Source organism: Drosophila montana, unplaced genomic scaffold (assembly GCF_035044405.1).
Source record: "Drosophila montana isolate Dmon_TW-CO22-7 unplaced genomic scaffold, ASM3504440v1 contig_2583_1, whole genome shotgun sequence".
Taxonomy (NCBI): Eukaryota; Metazoa; Arthropoda; class Insecta; order Diptera; family Drosophilidae; genus Drosophila; species Drosophila montana.
Genome location: NW_026997446.1, coordinates 545,619 through 557,055, shown reverse-complemented (window position 1 = coordinate 557,055; position 11,437 = coordinate 545,619). Strand labels below are relative to the sequence as shown.

At 41.6% G+C, this 11,437-nt stretch overlaps 1 protein-coding gene across 1 annotated transcript; it reads right to left on the bottom strand.

Moving 5' to 3' along the window:
* Positions 1 to 8,574: 8,574 nt before the first annotated feature.
* LOC135429091 (titin) lies at positions 8,575 to 10,950 on the bottom strand. Its single transcript, XM_064683280.1, has 2 exons — positions 10,819 to 10,950; positions 8,575 to 10,743 (listed from the first exon to the last, which is right to left on the bottom strand). Exons 1-2 carry the CDS (start codon positions 10,819 to 10,821, stop codon positions 8,668 to 8,670), a joined length of 2,079 nt encoding a protein of 692 aa, XP_064539350.1. The 5' UTR covers positions 10,822 to 10,950; the 3' UTR covers positions 8,575 to 8,667.
* Positions 10,951 to 11,437: the final 487 nt, after the last annotated feature.

Sequence of the window (11,437 nt, the reverse complement as noted above, 5' to 3'; positions counted from 1 at the left end):
TACCAAATTCACCATTCACCATTTGGCCGGACATTGGAGTTGCGAATTTTAGTTCCAGTTTTGTGAATAAGTTTTGTCGTTCATTTGTCAGCTGTGAACTACGTTCAGTTGAACGAGATTTCTCTGAACTTGTTTGGTTCTTTTTAAACCAGTTCAGTTCTCTAAATTAAAGTTTATTTATTCTCCAGCTTTACTTTATAGATACTTCAGGCATTCTTTTTACCTATATGTACGTTTAAATTATGATTTTGAAACATTTATTAGTCGTTCATTTGTGAGCTGTGAACTACTTTTAGTTCATCAGCTGAACAATACGAGCCCTGAACTTTCTCTGTTCTTTAAACCAGTTCAGTTCTCTAAATAAAAGTTTATTTATTTTCTAACTTTTCTTCAAAGATACTTAGGGCATTTACTTTACCGATATGGACGATAAAATTGTGATCCTTAACATATTTTAAAGATCCATTAGTCGTTCATTTGTGAGTCGTGAACTAAAGCATGTTTGGCTCATCAGCTGTTCATGTACATTATATAAACTTGTTCAGTTCATTTCATCATCAATTAAGATCTGTAATGTTATCTCAATCGAAGGCCCAAGAAGTCCGTGCTACTTGAAGGTAAAGTATAATAATATCAGTAAACATGCAAGAATAAATACACTGTTTTGTTCACGAATAGAACTAAACTGGTTCACGATGAACCAAAGAGATTGCGATAATCAAGAACACATGAAAAGCTGAATGGAATGTTAAGTTTATACACAACTGAATAGATAACTGAAAAGTTTTGTTTACTGAATTAGTTCATTTGTTCATTTTAGTGACTCGCTCATTGGAACGACTGCTGAACGAAATGGCTCAACTCTATGGGAGATGAAACGAACCCAGAGAAAAACAAACACAACCAAGACAAACCGAACAAACAAAGGCTTAAGTTCTCAACCGGCTTGCGTCTTCGATTTTGAAATAATATTTAATGACCGTAAAATTATATATAGTATGCTACATTTGAATTCTGTTGCCTCCGCTGTTGCTCTGTGCATTTGTTTTGGCCAAGCGTTTAGTTTTTATGGCCAGACTTTGTGCAATAATCGTTTTGTGGTCGTCGGTTGACATTCGGATACCAAAACTGATTAGCAATGAGATTTAAGGATTCAAGCATTCCATGCTCTTAAAGAGCTGCCAATAAATGTATGAGTGGAAATGGATTCTTGAGGAGGCAAATCAATTGAGTACTTAATGCTAATTGTTCGCCCAATTGCCATTATTTACTTGCATCATATTGACAATATTATTTGCATATAGCCTAAAAAGATTGTTTTTCTTTTTGAGAAAAAGAAAAGGCTACTCACCATTAGCTGGTAGTATTAATATATATCCCATGCTGTTAATAATAGTTATTATTATGAGTTTTTTCTTCAGTCTTCTCTGTGTTCTGTCTGATTGTTGATCAACGCACAGTTCAACACGTAAGAACTGGAAACCTGTTAATTTAACAGAAACATCTGTCTGGATCGAAAGTGAGTACTAAGAGAAGATTATGGAAAGTTTACAGCCATATAAGAACGTGATGCGAAGGTGAAGTCATTAGCTGGGGTAGCTAAGGCATCTTAGAGGTTGCCGGTTCAAACTCAATAGCTATGATTAACTCTTATACTTGTTAATTATATATACACTGCCGTTCAACTGAATAGGTTCATGATCACCGAGGTAAGAATTGGGCTGTAATTCCTATACCAATGTTCCGATTTACATGAAATTTTTTTTCTATAACTCTCTGATCTTATATTAATTAGATGTCAAAGTATGATTTTCATAAACTTAATATTTATTGCTTGTTTATTTTTTCTTCTGAAAGAGTAACAAAATTAATGCTTTATTTTCGTTCATCTGAATAGGTTCAACATATTAAAATTAAAATTAATTAAAAATTTAAGCTCATTTTCACATTTTTTGCTGTTTACTTATAGGCTAGTATATTTTTAAAGAAATTTCAATAGATTTTAATAGTGTGTGAATCCTCCCTTTGTTGAAATAACTTCAAATACCCGGTTGGGTAGGGAGCTATACAAATTTTCCAGGATTTGGAATGAAATTGTTGTCCAGGCCGCTTTAATCGCCGCAACTAAAGTTTCTTTGCAGTCGAATTGTCTGCCTCCTTCATATACCTTGCGCGATAACAACCCCCACACATTTTCCATTATATTAAGGTCAGGCGAATATGGAGGCCATTCAAGCAAGTCCACCTTTTGAGCCTTAATCCATTCTTTTACCACCCTAGCAGTATGAATGGGGGCGTTATCGTGTTGGTAAGTCCATTGAATAGAGTGAAAAATATTTGTAAAGTGAGGAAACGCCTTCTGAATTATGGATTTATAGGTTATCGCGTTCATTCTGGAAGATACAAATTCAAGGTCGCATGTGCCATAGATTGATACCGATCCCCAAACCATAACGCCTCCTTCGCACGAGTGGCGACGGCTCAGGAAATGCTCCTCTTTTCGAAGATCATGATAGTAATAATTGTAACCATCAGGGCCGTCTAAATTGAATTTCTTTTCGTCGGAAAATACAACGTTGCGCCACTCCTTCGTCCAGCTCATGTGCTTGCGCGCAAATTGCAGTCGTGAAGCTTTACGTGCATCATTTAAAGGTGGTTTTTTTTTAAGTTTCAATCTTTTTAAATGATCAGCCGACAAAATCACACGTCTAACTGTTGACACACTTGCTTTAATACCACAAATTTCTTTAATTTTGGGTGCTGAGAGATGCGAATTGGACCCCGCTCGAACAATATGCCTCCTGTCTGTCGCAGTGGTTGCGTATTTGACTCCGCCCTTCATATTTTTATCATATTCGGCTTTGTTTCTTAAAAAATTACTAACAACATTTTGGCTTCTTCCAATTTTTTGAGCGATTTTGCGATGGCTAAGACCACTTTCATGATAGGCTTCGATTTGGCCTCTTTCGTAGTCGGATAATTGCGCTCCGCGACCCATTTTTCATTAAATATGAAGTAAATATATTAATTTATAAATTTACAAAAAAATTTTGTCGTTATATCGCCGAATTTCATCACAAACACAAAATCATTCAGCTGAACCTATTCACTTGAACCAAAAAATTGCATAGAATTTAACGAACGTGATATGAAAACAGAATGTGCAAAGTAACGGTACTTGGCAAACTTGACTTTACAAGCGCCTACCGATTGGCACAAATATAACGTTGTAATAAAATACAAAAAACATGTGTACATTCAATATGTATTAAGAAAATCATGAAAATGCAAGCAAAATTATGTGAACCTATTCAGTTGATCGGCAGTGTATATTATTATATATATTTATTATATTTATATGATAAATTCAGTAGCAAGCTTTGTATTTGCCTCAATAAAGCGCGAATTACACAAATAATTTCGGAAGAACCTTAATTTTCAACATTATTCATTGGGCCCGGGCGAGCTCGATTAATTTCCTCTAGTTTGATGTAAATATATCTATCGGTAGGGCTTTAATTGTAATAATTTATTTTAATATTGTAATGAAACTAATTCGTCGGCTTCCAACACCCTGAACAGGAGTTCTATCAAACAATTACCTTAATGAGCTCTCAAAGAAAGAAAACTTGTCAGGTTTGAGTGTGTATATCCTTCAACTCCTGCTTGAAGGCTGTCTGAGAGAGGGAGAGAGGTTCTGGCCAAGTCTATTTTCAATAAATTCAGCATGTTATTGCTGTTGTTCGCTTGGCACTCTTTATAAGTGACATATATAATATATTCAACGCACACATCGGACAGACTCTTAAAAGTGGCCATAAAGCAAATTGTGAAAAATTATTGTGTATATAAAATTTAATGACATGTCAAAAAGGATATCCGGCATACGGCCATTGCCGTTGACGGGCAGCACAAATGGCGGCGAACTGGAGCAACTGCTGCAGCAGAGAATGGGCGTCGCTGCCAACGTCAACGTCAACGTCGTCTCCGTCGTCCTCGTCGTGGTCTTGGTCTTGGTCTTTGTCCTTGGGGTCCTGGACCTTGTAGTCGTGGGCGGGATATGTAATGTGCTGTAAGTCCTGTTACATATGATGCTGACAATTTTAGTTTAGTTGTCGTATTTGGTATCTGGTATTTACTTCTTACTCCACAGAGTGAGAGAGAGAGAGAGAGAGGGGGGAGAGAGAGAGAGAGAGAGAGAGCGTGCGGCACCAACACAAACATAATCAAGCACAACTTTATTATTTTGTCGAACAACAAATGTTTTTTCATACCCTAAGTCCATTGGAAACGGCTTAAAAGGGCATCATAGTTTTGTGCAAAAATATGCAACAGGCGAAAGGAAGCACCTAAAGAATATATATATATATATATATAATATGTATATATATATACAATAAGTCGATCTAGCCGTGTCCCTCAGTCTGTCTCGGAAACAGAAACAGACTTGAAAATCGATATATATATATGTATATATATTAATAAAATAAATATATTTTTTTCAATTTAATTTGTTTTATTTTGCGCTGGAAATTTAATAAATATATATATTCTCCCATGCCATACTTTGAACTGTTTTATCTTTTCTTTCCGTATCTTTTTCCATTTCCAAATGTTGTTAATTATCTTTTTGGAGATTTGGTTTGATTAACAAGACTCGAAAAGTATAGCCAGATACATCAAAATTATTGTCTAGATATTCTTGTGGAATATACAAATAAAAACTGCTTTACTTTTTGGAAAACATATTCCACCTATTCCCCCAAAATTAGACGAAGCTTAAAGCTATAGCCATGTCCTCTGTATTATACACACTTTTTCCATATTTAGGGCCCAACTAAATAAATTAAATGGAAAAAAAAACAACAAAATATTTAAGTCCATTAAATTCCACTAAAGATCGGACTATGAGCACCGAAGTAAATCAAAAATGATTTTCCTATATTAAGTGTAGGAAAAATGGAAAAAGTGCGCAGCTTGGACGCGCTCTTGGGCATATTTGTGGCTACTGAGGGTATCTGCTAGTCGAACCCTGCCAACTTGTTTTGTATGGGTTACTTTTATGCCCCCAAACCAGCTCTATGCGCAGTCTTTGCCGCACCGCGTCTGGCCCACACGCTGTTGTGGTCTTTATGGCCGTCATCATTACGCCTTGCCTTTGCCTTTGCCTTTGCCTTGGCCTGGCCCGGTTTGTTGTGGCCTGTGTTGTATGGCTGAGCTGCACATTTTATAGTTTTCAAAAGTCACAAAAATGTCAATTGCTTGTCATGTGCTGTGCACCCCGAACGCCAAATGGCATTGAATAAATTATATTGTGGCCATAAAGTTGTTCGGCTGCAGCACGGTCCAGCACGTCCTGGCCATGTCCGGGCTTACATAGCATAGTAATGGCAGCTGCAACAGCAGCATCCCCTCAGCCCCCTCCTCCAAGCTGGCCAGCAGCAGATCCCCCTGCTTATTTGCATGTGCAGGCGGCAGCTAATCAGCGAGCTGAGCTGCTCAAAATTGATTTTCGTGCCTGGCTGACGAAGAGGGGGACATACAGTGTTGCTTATTAGATCGCCCTCGGCATTTGTGATAATGATGCCATAAATGCTGAATTATGGCTTAAAGCAGCAACAACAAAATTCAAGCAATTTTGCTTCTATTGATAGTGCACGACTAGAAGAATACCCTGTAACAAATACTAAGCTGTGGAATAAGCTAAATATTGCTGTTCTTTGAATACTTCTTTAAAAGACCACAAGGCAAGTCAGGAGAACCGCAAACTGGGAGACATTTTGGGGGAAAGAGTCTCAAGATCGATATTTATCGATTTACTAAGCAGGGGAATAAGTTAAATATTGCTGTTCTTTAAATACTTTTTTAAAAGACCACAAGGCAAGACTGGAGACTCGCAAGCCGAAAGATATATTTTATGGTAAAGAGGCTTAAGATCGATATTTATCGATTTACTAAGCAGGGGATAAGTTAAATATTACTGTTCTTTAAATACTTTTTTAAAAGACCACAAACCAAATCTGAAGACTCGCACGTTGAGAGATATTTTGGGGTAAATAGCCTCAATAACGATATTTATCGATTTAGTAAGTTGGAGAATAAGTTAAATATTGCTGTTCTTTGAAAACTGTTTTTAATAGAATACAAACCAAGTCTGAAGACTCGCAAACTCAGAGATATTTAAGGGGAAAGAAACTGAAGATCGATATTTATCGATTTACTAAGCTTGGGAATCAGTTAAGTATTCGTATTCTTTAAATACTTTTTTAAAAGACCAAAAACCAAGCCTGGAGAATCGCAAGCCGAAAGATATATTTTATGGTAAAGAGGCTCAAGATCGACATTTATCGATTTACTGAGCTGGCGAATAAGTTAAATGGAGACTCGCAAACTCATAGATATATTTTAGGGAAAAGATACATATTTAACGAATTCGACGAGCCGAGGAAGATACGAGATATTGTATTCCAAACATGCTCGCTGCTTTACTCTCCGGCTAGTTTGACTCAAGTAAATATATGCTTTTCACTTTTTCCACAATATTCCCCTTGTGCTCACTTTCACTGGGAATAGGGAAGGGCATAGCATGAAAAAAACAAAAAACTTTGCTTCGGTTTTTGAACTTAAGACCTTTTGAATTTTAATCAAGCTAAATATTGGAGCAGTTGCTTTTGGGCGCACATTACGAGACTCGTATTTTCACTTTCATTGCGCTGTTTATGCAGTCAACTTCAGCCAGCTTCTTGTTAGGAATGAGGATGTGTTAATGCTCCACGCTTGAATGGCGCATAAATTTCTTTATGCGGTTTTTTATGCTCCTCCATTTGTCTAACTGGGGTGACTGGCGGCTATTGACTGGCGGTTGTCGACTGTGGACTGTGGACACTCGACCCTCGACTGGCGTTCGAGTAATTGAAAATATTTGAAATAATTCATAAAGTTTTATGTGATTTCCGCTTTGAAGTTCGCATATTTTTCCCAAGGCCATTAAAATAGTTTGCTCTTCAGATCTCTTGCCCACCCTCAAGCTATCAGGCGCTTATAATTCACCATTGATAATTGCTTTAATGATGTCATAACGTCGCCTTTGATAGCGCCCTTTAATTTACGAGCATATCTCAGTGCCAACCCTCCCCCTCCGGTCTAGTCTCTAACTATATATGCATATCGGCGCACGGTTTGTATAGAAATGGGTAACCCGTCTCTTTGGCATTGCATGATAGAAAACGAAATGTGACCGTCTGGGCCACCTGAGAGCTGCTAAGCACACTTGTCCCTGCCGAGTAGAGATGAGCGCGGTTTGAGTTTTTACGGCACGGCCCAACACAAACACGAAACTAAACTTTTTAGATACCATTTTAAATGATATTTTGTTTATATTTAAGAAATAATAATCTATTAATACCTGCAGTCCTTAAACGTGCTTAAAGTTGGAAAAAACCCGATACCCGAGGCAGCTGGGGAGCTCGGGTCGGGTTTAAGAATTGAAGGTAAGGTTTCAGAGGATTCGCATGGAAGACCCAGGAAATAGAGCTTTTCAGATACCATTAAATATGATATTAAGTTTATACTTTTGTTCTCGAGGCAGCTGCAAAACTCGGCAAGGTAAGGGGCCTGAGAGGACTCGCATGGAAGATGGGTAATAGATAGGAAACAGAGCTTTACAGCACTAGCCCATCGTGCCACGACTTAAAACTTGCCCATCTCCTTTGCTAACCACTTGAAAAACGTTAAATAAGTTGTCTAACCACACATTAAACCAATTTGGCACTGCGCTGACCCACCCGCTGCCCCACAGCCCTTCCGTGCGGCTGTCGGACTGCCTGGCACCTTGGTTGGGCTGAGTTTGTTTTCAGGCACGCCCACACACACACACACACACACACACACAGAGGCGCGCGTTGGCGGACGCCATAAATCATAGGGAGGACCACGTATGTGACTACTTTAGCTGGGGGATCGATAAATTATTATTAGTTGGCCGGTCGCTGGGTGCGCTGTGTGGAGGAAGTTGTTAGACCCGAAAGGCGCGCTGACCGAAATCCTGGCCGCTGTGGTTCAAATGCCTTTTAACTTAACAACTTTTTCTGCCAACACCAAACACCACACACACACAGACACATCGACACACACATACTCCCACCCAAATCAATGGGCGACTTTGTCCTCGTTAGCCATGTTGTGCGGGGTCCGAACCCTTAACGTTGTGTGTAAAGTGGACTTGACATGAGATTAACATCTTCAAAAGCATAGCTTAAAGTATTTGTTAGAGTTCGTTGAAGTTCCCTGGACTAAGGCGCGGTCCGACGCAGTCCCGGTCCCAGTCCCAGTTCCCGAGTCCTTTTTGCTGCCGTCGCCTTTGGATAATTGCGTTCTTGTGCGCTGAGCCATGAGCTTAACTGTTGCTGTCATAACTAAGCGAAAAGGTATACAATTTATGAAAACGTCGAGCACTTCTGGCCAACTGGCGGCTTCCACCGACAGGTGTGTCCGCTTGGAACAAAGAACGACCCACGACGTGTGTACATTATAACAATTTTCGTTGGATTTATTTCGTTGATTTCAATCGTTAAATAATGGCAAAACAGGTTCCTTACTTACGTCCTAATAGGAGTTGGTGGGGCTAAACGGTTCTAATCGTATACAGGCAGGCAACAGCTGGCGCGCTCACAAGGCACGACGATGACGCAGCTTCAGGCGACGGACAGTCTTGTACTGGTAGCCATCAACTCCGAGAACAGCGGAATCCTGGGCGACTTCCTCAACGGGAACCTCAGTAACTACTTCCTCCGAAGGGGGCAAGTACTCATTAGCAATCTCTGAGACATCACGACGTTGGCGGTATTTCAGACGACGGACAGTCTTGTATTGGTAGCCATCATCTCCGAGAACAGCGGAATCCTGAGCGACTTCCTCAACTGGAACCTCAGTAACTACTTCCTCCGATGGAGGTAGGTAATCGTTGGCAATCTCGGATACATCGCGACGTTGACGATATTTCAGACGACGGACAGTCTTGTATTGGTAGCCATCATCTCCGAGAACAGCGGAATCCTGAGCGACTTCCTCAACGGGAACCTCAGTAACTACTTCCTCCGATGGAGGTAGGTAATCGTTGGCAATCTCTGAGACATCACGGCGTTGGCGGTACTTCAAGCGACGGACAGTCTTGTATTGGTAGCCATCATCTCCAAGAACAGCGGAATCTTGCGCGACTTCCTCAACTGGGGCTTCGGAAGCAACCTCTTCCGAAGGGGGCAGGTAATCGTTGGCAATCTCGGAGACATCACGGCGTTGGCGGTACTTCAAGCGACGGACAGTTTTGTATTGGTAGCCATCATCTCCGAAAACAGCGGAATCCTGGGCGACTTCCTCAACGGGAACCTCAGTGGCCACTTCCTCGGATGGAGGTAGGTAATCGTTGGCAATTTCTGAGACATCACGACGTTGGCGGTATTTCAGACGACGGACAGTCTTGTATTGGTAGCCATCATCTCCAAGAACAGCGGAATCCTGGGCTAAATCCTCAACTGGAACCTCAGTGGATACTTCCTCCGAAGGAGGCAGATAATCGTTGGCAATCTCGGAAACATCACGGCGTTGACGATACTTCAGACGACGGACAGTCTTGTATTGGTAGCCATCATCTCCAAGAACAGCGGAATCTTGCGCGACTTCCTCAACTGGGGCTTCGGAAGCAACCTCTTCCGAAGGGGGCAGGTAATCGTTGGCAATCTCTGAGACATCGCGACGTTGACGATACTTCAGACGACGGACGGTCTTGTATTGGTAACCATCTTCACCGAGAACAGCGGAATCTTGGGCTACTTCCTCAACTGGTACCTCAGTGGCGACCTCCTCCGAAGGGGGCAAGTACTCATTGGCAATCTCTGAGACATCACGACGTTGGCGGTATTTCAGACGACGAACAGTCTTGTATTGGTAGCCATCATCTCCGAGAACAGCGGAATCCTGGGCGACTTCCTCAACGGGAACCTCTGTGGCCACTTCCTCGGATGGAGGTAGGTAATCGTTGGCAATCTCGGAGACATCGCGACGTTGACGATACTTCAGGCGACGAACAGTCTTGTATTGGTAGCCATCATCTCCTAGAACAGCGGAATCCTGGGCGACTTCCTCAACGGGAACCTCTGTGGCCACTTCCTCGGATGGAGGTAGGTAATCGTTGGCAATCTCCGAGACATCACGGCGTTGACGATACTTCAGGCGGCGGACAGTCTTGTATTGGTAGCCATCATCTCCAAGAACAGCGGAATCTTGCGCGACTTCCTCAACTGGGGATTCGGAAGCAACCTCTTCCGAAGGGGGCAGGTACTCATTGGCAATCTCTGAGACATCGCGGCGTTGACGGTATTTCAAACGACGGACAGTCTTGTATTGGTAGCCATCATCTCCAAGAACACCGAAATCCTGGGCGACTTCCTCAACGGGAACCTCTGTGGCCACTTCCTCCGAAGGAGGCAGATAATCGTTGGCAATCTCGGATACATCGCGACGTTGACGATACTTCAGACGACGAACTGTTTTGTAGCGGTAACCATCTTCTCCTACAGCGGTGGGGCCTTCGGCGACGTTCTCAGGGAGAGCATCGGTGCCAACTTCCTCCAATGGTGGGATATACTCATTCACGATCTCGGAGACATCACGACGGTGCCTGGCTTGTTCGACAGGAATCACTGCAGCCGTCGCTGCGGCAATAAACATGCACGCAATGAAGAGTTTCTGGAATAAGGTGGAACGGTTGGGATGTAAGATGACGGCCTGATAATCCTGATGGGGTAATCCTTGGCTACCTACCATTTTGGTATAGATCTCCAAAGCTAATTGTGTTATCGATGGAATCTATGGGTCGAATGATTAATAGTCGCAATTTGCCGCAATATTTATACGCTCTAATGTTTGCTAAGCAGCGCATAAACACACAACAAAAACCAAACAATGACCGACACTTTGTTTGCCCCGCTCTCGAAATAGCAACAAAACACCCGGCAACAGCAGCAGCCCAACTGTGGTCATTAAGACAAGTCGGAGCATTTGCAAGCCAAATGCTCGCACATGGTGCCCACTTAGGGCCTCAAGTGCCCGTGCCCGTGCCCGTGCCCCTATTGCCCCTATTGCCCCGGCTGCTCGTGGCTTGGAAGCCGGTTCGCGCCTAGGCAGAGCGGAACTGAATACATTGTTTCGCTTTCGAATGTTTCACGGTCAAGATACCGCATATAATAAGATTTAATGCAAAAAAAATAATAATATCTAAGATTTTAATGACAGCAAGTCTTTCGGCGTGATCTCTATTGTCATGAGAGTATTTTAATATACCCTCAATCCGTTTCAAATTGGTGGGATGGGTATAATGTTTACGTGCACGTGTATGTAACTGGGAGAGGAAGCAAAACCGAATCAATTAAGTATATAAATT